Raw genomic sequence first — 19,662 nt, 5'->3', positions numbered from 1 at the left:
CTACTGGTCGGATTTCTGGAGCTTGTTTTTAATTCATCCTTGTCATCAAAGTCCAGTGGTCATTTGAAAGGTCCCCTAAATTGGCTTTTTTTTCTGGAGATCTTGCATTCATTCTTAGCACATGCGTAGATAAACACAAAAAAATGATAACCTGAACATTTCGTCCAGATTGGTCGAGAATAAATAGTAAAGAGCGGAAAATGTCCAAATTCAATGCACTACGTCAATGTACACAAATGCATACAAAAAAATCCATTTTTGCTTAAATGACAAAGTCCTATTTGTTTTGAGGTGATGAAAACTAATAAAAAACAAACTTCAAAGAAATCCGACAAGTAGTTCGCGCTCCAGAGCCCCAAGCGATGCGGACAGGACATTAACGAATGGATTTACGAATGGACTATAATTGCAACACAATTATACGATTTTATCGACTCGGCAATATGTGAACTACAGGAAATAGGTTGACATTTCAATCTATCAATAGTATTTAAATGTCAAAATCGTCATTTTTAGATTGCACCACCCACAAACTTATGGTTCACTTTGGGTATCATTTTGGCTGGTTCAGCAAAGTCTGAGCAAAGTTTGATCCAACTTGCTGTTGCTTTATCTGGTGTAATGGGACAGACAAAAGCCCTGTGATTACACATTCTAGTCATATAACATCATTGATTTTAGATCTGGAAGCGTTCACTCGAAGGGCCTGGCAGAGAATGGCTTCGCTCTCACTTGTTCACTGTGAGTAAGGGGTTATCAGTAAAGTGAGACATATTTGTTTGGCACTAGTCCTGGACAGTGTTTTTTCAGTTACTGTTTGGTGGAAGTACCGGTCAGAGCTGAGGGTAATTGGAGTTTTAGCATAAGTGACGTCTCACAAATATTGTGAAGCTGTCTTCAAATTCGCTAATTATAGTCCTACATGCACAAGTATTGTCTTTCAATCAGTGAACGGTACATTTCATCATATCAGACACAATAGGCAATAGGAATTTTTGCAGTAGTGACATTTTACATGCTTAAAATCATATCAGCAATTTTATATAATTGTACCGTAATCATTCTGAATTAGTCTTCCATGCAATTCCGCTGATAATAGTCCAATTGTCCTGCAATTAGTGAATAGTAATATAAGTTCAAAGTTACTTGTTGCATTCGGTCATCGACAGCAGGATATCATCGCAGATTGGACAATCCAAAAAAGGAGATGTTCTATTTCATTTTGATCTCCTGCCTGCTGAATGCAATGGTAATTGCCGATGGTAAGTGGAAATTTATCGACAGTCTGCTTGCGATTTATTACTACGTTTACATTTTAAATTCCTGAAATCGTCAAGTTTCGCAATCTGTCAGGTTCTTCGTTCGGCTTTGGGCGCAGAGAGTCCTCTTTCGTCCCTCTGAAACGAAGCGGGTGCCTCCCTTATGAAGCTCAGACTCTTGAAGCTTGAAGATTTGATTCATAATACTAAGTCTCATTATTATCATTATTATAATCCGCCTACGGCTGGTATCCCGCCTTTGGAAAGAAATGTCAGATGTTACGTAACAAGCAAGAAGAGCCGGTAAAAGTAATACGAGTGATACAAAACGAAAGCCTGCGAAACCGCATCATTATTCACCATGATGTAATTAAAGTACTTAACCAACTGTTGATAACGATTACCAACGAATATTATTTTTTTTATCACAGAGTTTAGCCAACTGGAGGGATACACTCATCGAAATGGAGACTGCCCTGGACACGACATTGAGTCGATTAAGCAAACAACACTAGGCGTGTGTGCGGCGAGATGTAACGCATTACCCAACTGTAAGAGTTTCCTGTTTAACGACTTGGGTAGCCGCAGTTACTGTTGGCTGAAGACCAGCGAGTGCCCCCTTTTGGTCGACACTTACATCAGGAATTATCACTTCCATAACAAAATGGGTAAGATTTCCTATATTAGAGTGATTGAGAACCGCATTTTATCACGTAAGTACGCCGATAAAACTCTGTAGAAAGAGGACGAATATTGTATACATTTTGATGCGTATACGTATAAGAATCCGTGATAAGTCATTAGATAGTTCCGGCAAGTTCAAATTTCCCGCCCGTATGACGTATCCGTATCGAATTTGCGTATGACGTCATCAGTTCGTGCCGTCTTCTCATTACGCACACGGCAGACGAATAGGTATTTACGTTTGGATCGTATTTCACACGGAGTCGCTGTACGTATTGGTTTTTCGGCTTAATTGTGGTATATTTAACTGTTTCAAACCAGTAATATGGTTTTACAGGTTGTGTAGATCACGTTTGATGTGTTTGGATTTGTAAAATTTGTAAATTTGGTGAAGAAAAGAAGGATTTGCAAATGCTTCGAAATGACGAAAAATCCGGAGGCTGTGGACTTACCATGACGGCGTTTCACACGGAAAGGTGGCACTGCCGGAACTAAAAATGAAGACGTATCTGTAACGTATCCGTATCGCGTTGGTACGTCATTTCGATACGGATACGTCATACCCATGCCGGGACTATCTAATGATCTATTAACGTCCCTTTTATTGAAGACGCTTGACGTACGCACAAGGAAATGTAGTTAGTATCCAAACAGGAATAGGTATAACTGTTCAACACCTTTGGTATAGGTGTAACATTTTGACTTTTCCACATTTTCGACCAGAGAATTCGCAAACAACTGACAGCTAGTTAAACCATGAATTTTCAATATGACACAGACAGAAATGTGTCAATCTCTTTTTAGCATCCCCCAAATAATGAGGAAAACCAGTCTGAAACGGAAATACTCAAAAACGTCAGACAAGGTGTGTCCAAATTAATCGAATGCAATCTATTGGTCGACACTTAATTGACGTCCAATCAATACCTTGAAAAATTCATGCGGAAAAAAAATCGACTTTGATTTGAACTCTTACGTGCACAGTTTCAGAAGAAAATGCCGGCGGCAATATTGAAGTTGCCCTTCGGAACTGCACCATGACCAGGGTCAACGACGCTATGATGTTGGCCGGAAGTTGGGAGCCGCTACCGGATATCAAGACAGAAGGCGAATGTGCTGCGAAATGCGAAGAAGTAACTGTTTGCGACAGCGCCACATTTAAGAACGAGACGAGAGAGTGTAGGATTCACCCGAGAAGGGCTTTCGTGATGGGCTACATATCCGGGGGTGACTGCTGCGTAATGTTTGAAAAGAAGTGCCCATTTTTGAAGAACCGTAAGTTGACATTTGCGTTACCTTCCCTAAACTTAAGGACAGTAAGAAAGACCAATCAAAGTAGAATGGAGTCACAATTGAACAGTGTCAACGAATTGTCATACACCAATTAGTACTCTTCTTTTTGCTGTAAATAGGACTAAAAAATGAGGGATAAAAAGATATGACGACCATTCTAATAACACATGTAGCGGTCGTCGGACCAATTTCTGATACATTTAGACCCATTATATAATGTTTCCTGACACAGGAAACAAATGGGACACTTGAATTCTGTTCTAGAATTAAAGATATGGACAAACCTTCGTTATTTGGGCGGCCATATTGAAATATCGTTATGGCAGCCACCATAAAAATCCTTGAAGAAGAACTTCGTAAACTATTCTGATTGTAATCTTCCCTTTTGCCGCTCTATTAAATCAAACAACTCTTTGCCTTCAGTGAATCACTTGCCACCTCGAAAGCAAATTCTGTGTCCCCTAAGATTCGGAGCAATGCGTCAGCCTTCAAAGAAGTTTGCATACAGAGTTATGAGGTTCGTCAAAATTACAAAATAAGACAACTTTATCACGGAATTTAGGAGGGGAACATGTATGGAGAAGGAGGGGCATTTATGGAATTATATGAATGGAACATACATTTAACAGTAGCTAAATGATTTTTAATTGTCACATTTAAACGGAATATCTGATTTATATGTATACATGTAATGCACTAAACTATGCATTCCCTACGTTAAGGTCGAAAGAGAAATCTTGTACGAGGAATGAGTTACCATGTGTTTAGGTTTTGACAGCAATAGAATTGTTTCTGAAATGCCGCTGTTGCCCTTCAAATCGCAGGGGAGTCGAGGAAAGAGAGAACAAATTAAAACGTGTAATGTATTAGGGGAACATGTAAGGAAAAGGGATTGGTAAATTCCAAAAGCATCAGATTTAGGTGCAATATTTGTTGATAGTTTCTAATGATGTGTGTTTGTACCATATCGTTCGCAGTTTGAAAAAAGAAAACGTGCAAGTAAAGAAGTGTTATTTGCGGTTTGACAGAAGTAGAATGGAATGCCGAGGTTGGCGTTCAAACAGCAATATAGGCCATGTTTAATAACCGCAGTTGCGATTTATATTGCAGTATGCTTCTAGCAGCTACATCGATAAATGGCATCATTATGATTAATTTCAGATATGAAAAAAGCTTCAACGCGGGAGAGTATTCGTGCCGCATTGACGATTTATGCAAAGCCGTCTCTTACGAAGCCGAGAATGACAAACTTCATTTTACATTCTATCACGATCTAACCCCGAATGACGAGAATACCCCGGTTTCGAACTTCACAGCGGTCAAGGTCTGCAATGAAAATGGTAGGTGACAGATAAGAAACCTCATCTCACGCTTTCGAGATAACATTTATCAGAATGTATAATAATTTTTTTTACTGAATATGAGAATAAGAGAGATCGTTGGGTTGTAAGTGTAAACCTAAATAATGTTGTTTTTAATCAAAAAGTAATCAAAAAGTAATTTTGCTTGCAAAATTACTAGGTAACATTAACAATAACTGGTAATTAGGTTCATATATTATTTCCTTCTTTACTGTTGTATTAATTCCCCATAACTCATATGTTTTTGTCCTAATAACATGTCAATTTCTCGTTTTCCTAATTGTAAATCACTAAGTGTGCAACGAATAGTGTTATGTACAAGTAGGTCACAATAATACAAGGCTTTTTTTCCATAGTTACTTTCTGTTCGCTCTTAAAAATAAAAGTTTTGAGCATTTGAAAATTCCAGTCAACACAAGCAAGCACCCCATAGAGGCCGTGAGGGAAATGAAAAACCCGTTAGTATCCCCCCTGAGTTTGTGTAGTTCCATTTATCATCAAATTTGAGATATGTAACTTGTCTTATTCTTGTTTAAGGTCCTAGTTGTGACTCCCTCACTGCCTACTTATATAAGAGTTTAAAGGGAGCTCAACCTTACGATGTACCAAAAGTCGGTAAAGCGGACTGCGTCATGAGATGCGTGAAATCTGCTGAGTGCGTTGCCGCAACATTTACTTCGGCCATGAGGAAAGAGTGCAAGCTTTACCGCCTACCTCAAGGAGGGATCGATTTGGAAGAATACACGGGCCGTGGGCGAGCTATGACTTGGGTGAAGCCAGTGGAGAAATGTTCAGTTGTCATGTAGGAACTATATAACCACACACTTAGAATAAATAAATACTACTCTTATTGCTCTTGTTGCTAATAAGTTGTTTACTACCATTTGTAGTCACGCGACCAGGAAATTCGTTTATTTTGTAAGGAGGGGTTTGATTGGCCCATTTGGCTGGGCACCGGTTCTTAAGCCGCCGAGGGGAAACGTCTAAGGAGGTTTGTGTGGAGGGCTGAAGAAGCGAACATTAGCATCCGATTTCATGAGGATGTGGTTTCACAGAACAGAAGCATTTAGTTGCGAGTAAAGAATCTGAATACTATCGCACCTCATTGCCTGGCATCCTGGCTATAATTTCATAAGACACGGTGGCACAGTGTGACTGCATGATTGGGCGATAAACATGATATTCAGATGTCTAACCTTTTCGGTCTGCCGAGAACGTGTCCGAGTGATTACCCGAAGCGACCCTGGTCATTCTTACGACTTGATGGGATATATTGCGGCAAATGTAAGAGTCGATTCCTGTGATTAGAATCAGCCGGCGGCGGCGCCATGTAATTGATTTGAGATGAGTCCAGTGTATATATCTGCTGAATCATATTAGACGACTTCTGATATTACAACAAATCGGAATTGCCTCCCTCGGGTCGGGCTATTAGGGCACAGATTAGTAGAAGAGGCATCACATATCTTGCAGGAATGATCGCAGAGTCTTCGGCCGAATCGGTGAACGGAAGTGGGCAACCATCACCAACAGTTGGAGCAAAATATTTGATTGTGTCTTTCTTTACGAATTTTGTCAATCCAAATTACTATAAGTCAAAGTATAGGTCATGGTGCCGGCCAGTCAAAGAAAGCTTTCTTCAAAGAGTCTCCAGGGGAATTTAAGGCAATACACCAACTCTAAGTACACATTTCATAACATACTTTTTATCAATAACTGTTTCAGACGATCGGTATGACAAAAAGCACTAGTTTTATTGATGAGTGTACAAGCTTTTTATCCAGAACACGGACCTATAGAGTAGTAAGAGGTGCGCCAACATGTAGGCCTAAGCCAACAGGGTCCAGCCATTTGGCGGGGATAAAAGTCGGGACCCTACGCCAAATCAGCTAGATAATGGTTACAGCAGGCATCAAAGAACCAAATCCATGATATATTGTGGCTGTTCTATCATCATCCTTCGTCTCTGCCAGCAGTCAGGACCATCGTAAGAGTATGACAGAAAATCTATCATATTCGCAATCAATTTCCTCGTTTTCGATCTTTGATATGACAACCCGTCAAAATACGGATTAGCGGAAATGTGAGCTGTGGTGATTGTTTAGTATGCAAACGGGTGTTGGTTGCATTCCACAGCAGCAGTTAATCAAGGAAACAGCGGTTTTCTTCCTATTGTTTGCTACTTCGACCCAGCCGTGGCGATTTTGTGGAATCCGGCCTTTACCGGAAGTGTAATGCTTACACCTAAGTCACAGTGCCCAATCAATATATCGTAGAGCGGGGAATAAATTTCCAGTACAATTGACCCGCCCAACCTGACTGGTGAAATTGAGGTGTGTAAAGAGTGCAATACACTCGGCCTTTAGTGTGAGAAAAGATTCGGCTGAGTCTTATTGCGGTATATTCCGGTGTAGTCATTCGACTGGCAGCGTGTTGCCAAAGCTCCAACATGGAGAGAACAACACAACAGCGTGGAATGTCTGGGCCACAGAGATTAGTAGCGGTCCTGTCAAACGTTGAAGACATGGCCCCTGTTGATTAGGCTGGCACTCAAACCAAAGATTTTGTGGCACACTTGGCCGCGATAAATCCATATTGCCATATCTATCAGAAATTCACACCACTCTTTATTGGCAGAAAACTAACTCGACAGCTGCTCTGTCGATGTAGTTAAAATTATTGAGCCGTTAACAATATTAGCTTACCGGTAATGACAAAAATGATAATAGGTAATAAGTGAAAGCACTTTAAGAATGTTACATTAAAAGCGCTAAGGACTTACAATCATATTTTACTGTGAGATGGGATAAGTTTGCATACGAGGTAATCAACCAACAAACCATTTTAATAGCATAGATACTTTGTAGCGCTAGTTCATATTGCAAGGCTAAATGTGTCTTCTTCTTTTTCACGGTAGTCAACTTCGTTTAGTCGAGTCGGCTTATCCGCCTCTTCTTTCAGGCACAGGAAGTGACTTTAATTTCCGGTTGATGGCAAAAGTCGGAAGTTAGGCAAAGAAAACAGGTCGTTTTGCGAACTATGAAAAACACGACGGAACACATAACAAGAGTTTCTTTTCATTGTGTTTGTAAGAGTATTGGATGGGTAGTAGTCATTCTCCACGAAGACGATGCGATATGACTATAGCGCGGACGGAAATAAATCTTAATTTTGGACGGAGGTGCGTCGAACCATTAGATCATGAAGTCCCTCGGACATCTCGGCTGTTTACCGACGTTAGAATTTGAGATTCGTAATCGACTACAGAAGCTCCCACAACAGAACAAAATCAATCCTCAAAAGTCCTCCCTTTCTCTGCTTCAACAGCCTTTTCACGCACGGTAATGGGTTTTACTGACACTTATAGAACCGCCAGTCGGAAACCAGTTACCATTAACTTCTCCTTAGCCACATCGCTCGAAGTTTCAGGCACCTTTGGGAATTTCTTGATTAGAGGCGACGAACTGGAAAGATGCATTAATCAAGACATTTCTCCAACCTACGTCATGTTCCATGTACGCGGTGATCATTCCTTACGTTCCGAACACCTCCCTAGCCTCCTTGTGTTGCTGGCGTATCTACATTGCGTCGTTTGGAAGCGTGTATGCGACCAAATGACCTCACTCTGTAGGACTTGCTCAGAGATCGTGTACAAATTTTAGAAAACTCTTCAAAGGGGGGGGGGGGATGACCTGCAGACAGAAACCCTGGAACTGAAAGACTGTATCTTTTCAAATTATGTATCAGTTAATTCAGGGCTGATAAATCGACATCATTCTGGCATTTTCACGCGTTGGTGATCTAATTCAAGAATTATGGAGTGGGTGAAACAAAATGGCGGCCTGTAGTGGCAGATGACCATACGGAGCGAGGTCGTCAATAATCTTGTTCCGGGACTGCGCAGGAGTTCAAAAGATGCCATACTGATTTCACTTCCCACTGATTCTAGAGTTCATCAATCATCATGACCTGACTAATGTCGAAGAAGATGAATGCCGTATTTCCTAATTTCCGAGACCAGATAGATGAGTTTGCATTACAATAGGCAGACAGAATTGAAAGTATCTAATATCGTTGGTCGTTTATTTTGTGGCCGCAAAATTGGGGCATCGGGATGGCAGCTATTAGATGATGAAAATTGATAGTGCATATCTGATGTGCCACATAAACAGCCTCGCCTTTTTATGGCAATAGGGAGGTTCCGATTATGATCCGTGCACGATAACGGAACGAGGGGATTTGTTTTTTCTCGGTTGACGTCATCAATTCAAATCGAAGATCAAAAACCTATATCTCTAAGAGTGAACGCACTAAACTGTAGTGAACATACATTGTAAGAGAGCATAGAGACGATGGCAAGTGATATGAAGAAATACTCAGTGGAAGTGTTTGCTTGTCTTTATTCGTACCATACATTGTCTGATCCGTAATATCGGCCGCCCATCTGTTCGACTAGTATTTTGTCTGAGAGATAATTAGCTGGTCTTCTCATTTTCTTTTTCCACCATCTCTATTACAGAAGGTGCGAATTCTAGCACCGTAGCTTATCTTTTTTCGCATTTTTAATCTCTTGGTCATTTGGTGTATCGTTTGATAAATTGCTTTGAGTCAGCGATGTTTCATGCAAGGTAAACAAGTTTTGCCATCTAATTGGCTAATAATGATATACAGCTTTCTAAAATGGTAAAGCTATTTCTTCAAGAAAGAATCAATTCGCATTCTGCCTGGCACGAAACGGGATACGCAGCACTCGGTGCTAATGCCACATGCTTGGGCTTCGCAGTGATGAAAAACCTAAACTTGACGTCTTCCTCAAAATCGGGAGCCTTTCATGAAGAGTGTACCCGCTCGTTTCTTAAAGGTCAAGTCAATAACTTTTTTTTCATTTGCCAGACTATGGCACGACAGGATTGCTACTTTGAACAAGAAGAAGCTGGCCTTGTTTCTCTCAACGGGTTCACCGATAGCACAAGGTGAAGTTAATATGCGGTGTGACTTTGTTGAAATGTGAACATGACAGAATAAAAGGACAAGAAAATAGGATGTCAAAGGTTGATATGGGACAGGAACCTGCACCATTTGTCAGGTGAAGAGTCGAGGACTTTTCAAATGAACACAGATAACACATGTCACTTCCATGAAGTGTTGCCTAAACAATAAGGGGAAACAGTCCAAATGGAAACATGCTCCATTTGGCGACTTTGGTCTGACCCGTTGACCACCGTTTTCTTCTCACTCAACGCACACAGATACATGTACCAATTGATACATTCAAATATATCTCATCTCGGCGACCTATCATTCATCCCAACCCAGTTTCCGCTACCAGATGGCCGAGAGAGCATTCGAATGACCAACACTTACAGATATCTTTAACCCTACTTCCAGAGATCAGACTTGAACGTACTCAACAGCTAATGGCTCCACCGACATTAGAGCCTGAAGTGATTGATCGACTTGGTTGCGAGGTTGGTAAGTGCCATGTAAATAGTCGCGTATGACAAGTCAAATTTGCTGCTGATGCTCTGTGTCTCAAAGAAAGACTTTCTGTAAGCGCGGCGCTTAATACAATGTATCTGTTTGCTATTGACTTACATGTCGACTTCTGGTGAAGGTTATCATTGCCTTGAAATTTCATTTCGTCCCTCCTTATAGCACTGCAACTCTGGATCCGCATTTTGACTTGGCAATCCTACACAAAGTTAAGACTACTCTCTTAATTTCGAACTACGAAAAGGCGAATAATACTTTCTTACGTATCATCTGCCTTACATTTACATGTAGATTGTGAAACGGAAGACCTTCGCAACTCGATCTATGTTATTGTCTAACAATTTTTTCGCGGAACAATCACCACGTTGAGGCAGATCTTTTGAAACTGTCGCGATTGTGATATTTGTCTTCATCGCATGACCCAAGTCATATCAGAGCCAAGAGAGAAGGGTACTATATCATACTAAACACTGTTCACTGTTGCTCTACCGATGCTGCGTGACCGCTACCACTGACTATCGATAAAACCAGTTCATATTAGTGATAGTATTACCCGAGCCGTTTACAAGCGCTTCGCAGACGCTTCAGTTCGGATTTTGTCTTCGGATGGTTCAGTTGAATCTTAGGATAACGGAGAACGCAGCAGGTGGAATAGTAAGATTGGTGGATTTAACTGCTGATGGTTTTGTTCGCGGCTTTGTGCCCAGGAATACAGTTCACTGGTGAGTAACTTTGATTCAATGTCCTCCTTAAGTATTGCAAATATGATATGCTCGGTCGTGGGAGGGCCGGGAAATGCTGATATCATACTCTTCTCATCCTGTCGCCTGCATTCACATATTTTGGTTGTCAGGCGCGAGCAGTTTTCATAACAACAAATCTGAAATACCTGTATGGTGTCTGTATTCTTTCTAGCGGGGCGCATTCTGCACCTAATTGTCTTCCAAAGATATTACGAGGATAAGTTGACGAAAACGTAAGGGCTGGACAAAATTGTGAATTTTGGGGAATACGACGATAGTCCTTATAAAGCGCCCAAAGACGAGCGATTGTCGGGATTTACCTGCTGACGAGTGATCCTTTTATTGCTTATCGCGGCGATAGTATGTCGAAGCGATCTGGTCCACATTGCTGGTTTAGTCATATACCTGGACTCGACGAAGGGCGGGCCTTGGGAGTCTAGAAACAATAACGCGGGTCCTACCAACGTATAGGCAAATCTAGAGAGCATATTGGCTAAGCTACATCGGTGTGATATCCTTTCACAGCCACCGTAAGCTACAGAATAAACATTTCTTTGTGTATTTTTAAATGTATATTTAAATGTCTGCTTTGGAGGTAAAAGTACGTGCAATTGAAGTTTACTACCGTATGTCTTGCGTTCACACAGTGAAATGCAATGCATCCAGTAATAAATAAACTTAAAACATGATGAAACTGCACTTTAAATTTGAATTCCGTATTCATCAGTAACGTTAACGCCCATTACTTCCCGCTGATTTCGTCAGAGCATGAACAGTGCCATGCAGTTTCGCTAAGCTCAGAGACCCATTATTCCGCGGCGCAACTACTATCAGTGATTGCTTTTTACGAATTGATGTCGTTGGTGAACTTTTTGCGGAACTCTAAAAGCTTTTTCATTAGTTCGATTCGTAGCACACTTAGAAGTCTTTTATCATGTGGACATTCCCGTCGCACTCTACTGTCAGGTTAATAGGGTCATTCGAAGTAATCCAAACATCGCGGTATCTATTCCCATTGTCTATTTCAAGCTGATGCAGATTATTGCGAACATTCTTAAAAATATAAAGGTTCAGCTAATACAAATATGTACCCCTTAGAGATTTTTTAGCCGGTGAAAAAACCCTCGAGTTATTTCAACATGATTTCATATCGGCTATTCACTGGTGGCATTAGATGTGTATTTCTCCACCCTCAATATAAACAAATGATGCAACCATTGGACTGTTTTTCCTGTCTGTGGCAGCAAGATTATGCTTGCGACGCGCTGTCCACAGCGCTTTCACGTAATGAGCAGCAATAATTTTTTTCTGTCAAAGCTCATAATAGTCCATACGTCATTTGGCCAGTGAGAGGACATTGTCGTGATTGCGCATAAATAACTACAAACCGTTCAACGTCAGATGAGGGCGATTTATCCAGAATCTCAAAATAAACACCAATCCATCAAAGGTCGAATATTGTTGGAGATAAAATGGTTTCTGAATGCTAACGGTCTCCAAATGAGAACATTAGCCATTCCATTACCTTCTTTAAAAAAAAACAAATTTCCTTGTGATACGGAAACAAAGTCATTGCCAGCGAATAGAAGGGCTCCACAGTAGACCCCGGGGGCTTCAAATTACGATTGCTCGAGAATTAATATTCGGTGCGCGTGCTGCGCCGAACTGTGGCTGCTCATGGCGAAAATATGCCGGTGAGATGTTTGATGAGGTATTTGTACCTCAATTTGCTCGTGCTCAGGTTAGCTATTTCATTTTCAAGTACCGACTGCGGCAGCCCAAACAAAAATAATCAAGTTTGCGAATGCTTACACCTAATATCTCGGGAATGTTTTAGGTAACGAGCAGGAATTCGCCTGCTTAACTCTCATATCGATAAAGCTGGGTTTGAAACACGGGTCCCATTTTCTCTCCCTTTTATTTCTGATAATAACCAGCAGGACATTTGAGGTAAACAATTTTACGAACGAACCACATACTATGAAATTGGCATTCAGATTATATTAACTCTGTCATGAAAGACTGAAAAAGTATCAAAGAAAATTACGCCGCAGCTTCTGAACGTATATCTGCAAACTTCAACACATATGATTCATACGAACGCTCGGGAATGCTCGTTTAATTGACTAGCCGGCAGTTAATTTATTTCAAATCCACCAGGATGCTGTTGCCCAGGTGAGCAAAAGTCTAAATTACCGCGGAACCTTTTGCCAATTTTCATAAGTTTGCTAGCGCGCGGTTCATAATCAGGTTAATTCTTAAAGGACAGGTGTTTCCGTTAAAAGTTTGAGATTTTAACTTGAATTTGAATTTTACAGTTACTTAAGTAGGCTTTGAGCATAAATCACAACGATGCTGTTACCGAAATAAAAGTTTCATCGCAACGGCTTGTGAAGTGACGGCACTGCCATTATGTCTATAAAATTAATTTCCTGTGGGCCATGTGGAATTAAAGAAGTGGAATGAACTTGGTCCTTAAAGTATTCAAGCGAAGCAATGTTGGCAAGTGAAAGATTAGGTGCATAGCGGGGGAAAGACAGAGGCAGGTGAGAGTACTTTTTTCATCTTGGAAAACATGGATTCGATTCGAGCGAAGCTAGAAGCAGCTAGTATTTTCACCCATCCATCTCCCGCATGTAATTACGCTGTGACTCAATGACGGAACCATGAAAAACATATTTTGAGTTGTCGAACAGAGAATCCAGCTGGGAGTTATAACCAGCAGGTATGTCTTGCTCCTTTAATCAGCGTGCCATTTGATGAAGTCGGGACCGTGTAAGACATATTTTGCTCCGACAAAGAACCCGGAGAACTTGTAATGCATGTATATACCAACCTTTTTGGAACGTTTTCAACAAAAAATCTATCATTGTTGCTGGGTGAAAGCTGTGGTGTTTTAAACATGTCAAAAACACGTAATTCCGGTGTTATTGTGGCATGAGTTGTTGACAAGAGTCACCGACCCGGTTGAAAAACCACTTCCATCCCCCACTGTCATGGCGATGCAGTATCTGTTAACGCTTTTACAGCAATAGGTGTACTTTGTTATCGTGATATCGAAGTTTTCGAATCAACACTCTCTGGATATACTGCTAAGAAAACCTTTCTTAGCACATGTATGTCGATAATGATTGCCAACGAAGTCATTTTTACTACGGCAAATGCACCTTTGAAACAACATATCAGTTTCAGCAATGTTATATCGTTGATAAGCTAGCAATATATTTTTTAAATTCATGCATGTTATATATTTCATCCAAGCAACCAAAATGAACTCTGTAGACTTGGACGCGTAAGGGCCAGGAATCTGGAACGCTTTATTATCATCAGGAATCTCAGCGTTTTGGGCTCAAGAGCAATTTCTTTTAAAGGGATATCAAAGCTAAATGTGTGCATTATTACTATTCTCTGCACCGTGAAATCATCTTTCAGAATGTATTAACAACTTCCATCAATGGTTAACAACAGTTCGAGATACGCTGAAATGTACACATGAAGCCCTGTGTGCCACGTAAATGTCAACCACTTTCGAGCGGCCAGCGGCCCCGGGAAACAGTAATTACTTAAGATTTAATATTTCAAAGGATGGACGTCGAGTTATCGAACGTTTGATGTTGCTGACAACGGCACAACACTAATAACGGTGTGACCTTGCGTGCGCTTTAGTTATCACGTGCATTGCAGTGTGCATTCGGTCGGCATCATCTTCGTATCTCCTTTTGTAACAACACTATTGGCAAGGTATTACTTTCACATGCAACTTATTCTTTTTATGTGTTCACTTGTATTGATGAAATTAGTCAGCTATGCAAACTAACATCAGATATAGTATTATAGCAAATAGAAGAGCATAACGTTGTACGAAATAATGCACTTAATGACAGCAATAACTCGAAAAATGAACAAATGGGCGCTTTGGAAGCTAAAGACATCTAAAGAGCAACCTAAATTGTCGTGAACTGTCGAAGACCCTCTACATGCTGTTTGACCAAAAAGCATGCCAGAGTCACGACTTCCATAAATCTTTAAAGAGATGCAGCTCATTCAAAGTGTTACAAGGAAAGGTTCTGCATAATGCAATCACCCTTTCAGCCACTGACATTTCATTGACATCATTATTTTAAAGGGCGCTCGCAGCTCAAGAGGGTTCATGCGATTTTAACGAATCTAGTAAATAGGAATTCTTAAGGATTGCCAAGGTTTTGGTGGAAGTCGTTTTTTTCTAATCTTGTGCTACCATTATTTTTAATGCGGTCAAGAACGCTTATTACTGCTCGATGCCGTATCGTTCGTTCACTAGAGGATTTTGCACTGTATATGAGGGCATATTAATCATTGCGTATTAACGGGTCATGTGTACAAACTGAGTTTGACAAAATTTGAATCGGTATGGCTACAAATGTGACATCTCTGGCTTCATTAAAAGCTAACATTTAAAATATATTGCTAGCCTACGACATGGAATGCCTATGCTCTCCCTTCAAACAAATTCAAATTCCACACCAGTGACACTTCCCCAAGTGATATCATATTGATTCTATTTGTCCCATCGTTATGTTTCAATTTCCTCCGAACCTATTTGATATTCAACTCGTCTTCATTTCGTACGACTAAAGCACATTATGTCTGCCATTGAAGGTTTATTGAAACTCGTGGGATTCGATTACACGATGATATCAAGTAAACGGAGCGTATGTCGAGGCAGTGTGTACCCACCCCTGCAGTGTTGAGGAAGAGCGGTACAAGGACTATTTTGGCGAAAAAAATCACGAGAATGCATTCTGCTGAAATTCATTGTTGATTACATTGACAGCAAAAACAAATAAATTAAAAAAATCAATTCATCTTCAACGTCAAATAAAAGTGAAAACGGTGATTTTTATTTCTTCTTTATTTCATTCGAATTACTACCGTGATTATTTATTACATACGTTAAAGAAACCCACTGGTACGTTTCCTCGCCAAAAAAATTATTAGTCTAGCTGCTCGGTCAGACGATTCCCAATGATACTAATCACAAAGAATTTCGTAGACATTTCGCAGACAAGACATCTCTTTAAACGATTTCTATATTGGTACTTAAGCTGCTCATCTTCTTGCCCCTATACTTAAACCCACGCGTCTTTTGATATTTAACACATTTGATCTCATTGCCTGAGGAATACTAATTTATAAAATACACAAACTGCGCATTTGCAAGCCGCTTAATAGTTAGCAATAGGAGGGTATAAAGTAAATGATGTTGAAAGCTTTGCGTTGCTTTGATAAAAGGTTGGCAAGTGATGGAGGTATTATCTATCTTGAAGACACACCGCCACTTGCTGTAAGTTTCAGCACTGCTGAAGCATTCTGACTACCTTTCACTACACCAAGTTGTTGGTCGGGATGTTATCTCTGTTCATCCTCTTCCTTGTGAAGAAATCAGTCAGTGTGACATTACCTTGTTTCGGTGACTGCCACACGAGCCCAATGAAGGCATACAGGTTGACTGTGGAGTTTCAGCGTTCTCGTCTAAGGAGTACTGCAGCGGTGCTTTGGTTCCATGACCTTTTCACGTAAAACGACACGGCGTGTACTCACGTAAACAAGTACAGTTGAATCCATTCTTGGTGTAAATGAGTGTATCATGTTGTACCAAGCATCTTGTAGGAGCCTGGTTACAGATCTTAAACCTCACGAATCGTATACAATTTGGACTCAATAGAATAATCTCAATCAAGAATCTTAAGAATCTTACCAGGATGCTCAACCTTGACCGTCTCAATACATTGTATACAATTATCGACGATCTATATTCTTGTTATGTTGCTGGTCGGTATCTTTCTAAAACGCCATCTGGGCGAATATCAACCAGCCTTTCTATCGTCCCACATAAAAGTCGGTTTGATACGCAGTGAAGAAAAGGTTTTAAGGTTACAGTGTCATGTATTCTCTGCACGTATCTGTGTCTACATTACATGTAAAAACCTGTAGTACGATTCACATCACGTTTCAGGTCTGAATCTTAAAACATTTTTTCTTCTTCGCAAATTTCATGTCCACTTTAATGCAGTAATTATGTTGTTGTTTTTTATCTCCTGAATGGAGACGTTCATGTACGGACTAATTTGTTAAGTGCCTTTCATTGTAATGCATTGCGTGTCTATACAATATTGGTCCTTAGCAGGCGTGTGTCGTTCATGCTGTAGCATTCAATCAGGCAACTTGGATCATAGTGCAACATGGGTAATGAGAATGTCTCGATTTGCATAGAGATTATAAAGGGAAATGGGAATGTTGACAGAATACCAATTCTTTTCGTGCTAGATTTATACCCTGGTTCATTATAATAGATCTGAGTCAAGCAGACAAATTGTAGATGGGAGGGGGCGCGGCCGTCGAATAATGCAATACTGCGTACATCCTAACTAGCGCTAGCGGTATGTCAAACCTGATTATTTTTATGTTGACATCGTATTTCTACGTCGATCGCGCAAATTCTTCTTTCTCCGTAAACGGTTATTAAAAGCCTTACAGAGGTAACGATCAGTGTCACATTCATTTGTCTTCGCATCTTAGGGTAATGGCATCATCAGAGGGATCAGCACCCATCGACGCTATATCCGGTTGATTGTAAGATGATGCTAGCATGTCGTTAGTGAGGATAACAGTAATCGAAATGACGGCATTGTCGTTCCATTACTCACTTTTGTAATATCATTATATCACTGTGTAACGTCAATAGTATTGCGCTTGGCTGATGGGAAGGGCAAATCTTTTCCCTAATGCATACTTCTTTTTTCTTGATTCGTCAAATCCTTGATGTTGCTTTCCCTACTCCTGTGTTCGAGAGGTTGTACATCTGGCATGTCTGGTCGTGTTGATGTACCGTAGGATGAATTCCCGCGCAATGATCAACAATCTATATGCATACCGACCTACCAGTGGGGAACATCAATTCTAAAGTCTCCTCTATTCACGAATGAATAATTCGCAAAACAACGTCTGTAGATCGGCATTTCTATACGATAGTTATATAAACAATTTATTATTGTCAAGTATTAATAAAGACTTGATTAATTCTTGACAATATATCATTTTCTTTTGATGTCAGTCAGTCTCATACATTTACTTCCAAATGTACCATCAAAGGAGAGTGATATGTATAAGTATAAGTTCAATACTGACTGACATATTCGACAAACGTACCAGGGTAGCTGTTAATCTTTAGCAAAGTATCTAGAAAACGAACACTCTGGCATATTTTACCAGTGGTTTTCAAAATAAATCGCCTGTCAATGTAAATAAGCCTGATCAGAACATGGAAAACGAACAGAACCTCCTTATCGACAACATATGATAAGAAATGCATTCACCTCAAGTATGATATATTGTTACTTGTCAATACATCGTCAAGTTGAGATATGCGATGGTGCTAAGTTTACGTTTCGACGTGTGGATGTTTATCACAAACTACGCACAAACAAGAAGTGAGAAGTACAGGTGTAGTTGGTATCATTTTTTGTTTCTCCACTTTACATTTCTCTTTTTTTTCCGAAACAGTTTTTCTGTATTGCAGTTTGCCTACATGACAGCTCGGTTACCTGCATGACACGAAGTCATGGTGCCGGCGAAGATATTCGCAGAAAATAGAAATCCTTTTGGGAGCATTACATGATTGTATATCATTATGTAGATTGATGAAGCACCACTATACTGTCATTGGCAATTACCATTTTCGACATCGTGTGTCACGTCTATACTTTCGATTTAATTGCGTTTGCTTATCGCATCCTAACCAATAAAGGACAGTCACTATGCAATTCGGATGCTCTCCTTCCGCGAGGACCAGATTGAAAAGAAACGCGACTGCAATTCATGTTATTTAACTGTTTCCATATCGGAAACCTCTGGACAACAGATACGACAGTATCTTCAGCAAAACTATTTACATGTCAGCGACACCTTAATTTGATAACTATTCATTATATCAATAGTTTTGATTAATCGGACTGGGTGAAATAGCCAAAACCAGCAATTTGCCACCCATCCACTTTTTTCCCCATCACCGAACCTGCCCAGCTCTGTCAAAGGAATCTCCCCTCTTCCTCAGAAAGGAATTCAAAACGCCTCCTCTTTGGTCTATCATTAACCCCCTGACACATTCATAATGAAATGTATTACACTGTTCATAAGGAAGTTAATTATAAGACTATATTTCGCTGACATTAAGATGACAGGTTGAAACCATCAGCCACCTGTGACTTAGAAGTAACGACGATGATCGATGAGATATAACTAGACTCGTGCCGACTTTATAAGCTCACTAACCCTAGTGTTGGCAAATTTCCGTTGTATAATTTGTTACCGAATTTGCTTGTCATCGCGTCGATATCAGGATACAGGTTTATCCATTGCGTTTAGTAGTGAAATATCGCTGCAGTGAGTCAATCGGTATTGTGCCATAACAGTTAGGATAACGGAGATGGCTATAAACAGTGACATTATTGGCTGATCGGGACCTGTTAAAACACAATTTCTCAATTTTTTTCCAAGCACAATGAAATTGAATTGACAGAGCATCCAATTGTTTCTGATGAAATTCAATCCACAAAACGACAACCAAGAAATTTCATCTATAATCGATTGAAATACGACCCTAATTCCCAATGATTGAATGGAATAAATCAGCGAAATACGAGACACTGCATCTCCAACAATGTTGGCAGAGCTGCTCCTCTAGAAATAACCCCCCAAATTTATAGGCGATCCTAGTATTCGGTAAACATTATTTGCTATTAATGAATGCGTAATCAGGAAATGGCCACCAAGAAGACCATTTCCCTTTCT

At 40.2% G+C, this 19,662-nt stretch overlaps 2 protein-coding genes across 2 annotated transcripts in view; both read left to right on the top strand.

Annotated features, from left to right (window-relative positions):
* The first annotated feature begins 1,168 nt into the window (after positions 1-1,168).
* On the top strand, positions 1,169-6,306 carry LOC135491217 (uncharacterized). Its single transcript, XM_064776945.1, has 6 exons — positions 1,169-1,262; positions 1,691-1,927; positions 2,928-3,218; positions 3,660-3,753; positions 4,398-4,576; positions 5,135-6,306. The coding sequence occupies exons 1-6, from the start codon at positions 1,208-1,210 to the stop codon at positions 5,401-5,403; spliced, it is 1,125 nt and encodes a 374-aa protein (XP_064633015.1). The 5' UTR covers positions 1,169-1,207; the 3' UTR covers positions 5,404-6,306.
* A 4,106-nt stretch (positions 6,307-10,412) lies between these two features.
* The window catches only part of LOC135491171 (beta-1,3-galactosyltransferase 5-like), a 40,224-nt gene continuing 30,974 nt past the window's right edge, over positions 10,413-19,662 (top strand). Inside the window, exon 1 of the mRNA XM_064776870.1 lies at positions 10,413-10,812. The gene's annotated coding sequence lies outside the window, so the exon portion shown is untranslated. The remainder of the gene's footprint in view (positions 10,813-19,662) is intronic.

The sequence above is a fragment of the Lineus longissimus genome, chromosome 7, assembly GCF_910592395.1.
Source record: "Lineus longissimus chromosome 7, tnLinLong1.2, whole genome shotgun sequence".
Classification (NCBI taxonomy): Eukaryota; Metazoa; Nemertea; class Pilidiophora; order Heteronemertea; family Lineidae; genus Lineus; species Lineus longissimus.
The sequence above is the reverse complement of the archived record's forward strand: the minus strand, read 5'-3'. Positions and strand labels throughout refer to the sequence as shown.

What these genes read in the sequence shown, in the direction of transcription:
- LOC135491217 (XM_064776945.1), top strand. Translation starts at nt 1,208, where the DNA reads ATGTTCTATTTCATTTTGATCTCCTGCCTGCTGAATGCAATGGTAATT. An exon ending in TCACTTCCATAACAAAATGG is followed by an intron (nt 1,928 to 2,927) that starts GTAAGATTTCCT and finishes TTACGTGCACAG; the next exon opens with TTTCAGAAGAAAATGCCGGC. An exon ending in TTTGCATACAGAGTTATGAG is followed by an intron (nt 3,754 to 4,397) that starts GTTCGTCAAAAT and finishes GATTAATTTCAG; the next exon opens with ATATGAAAAAAGCTTCAACG.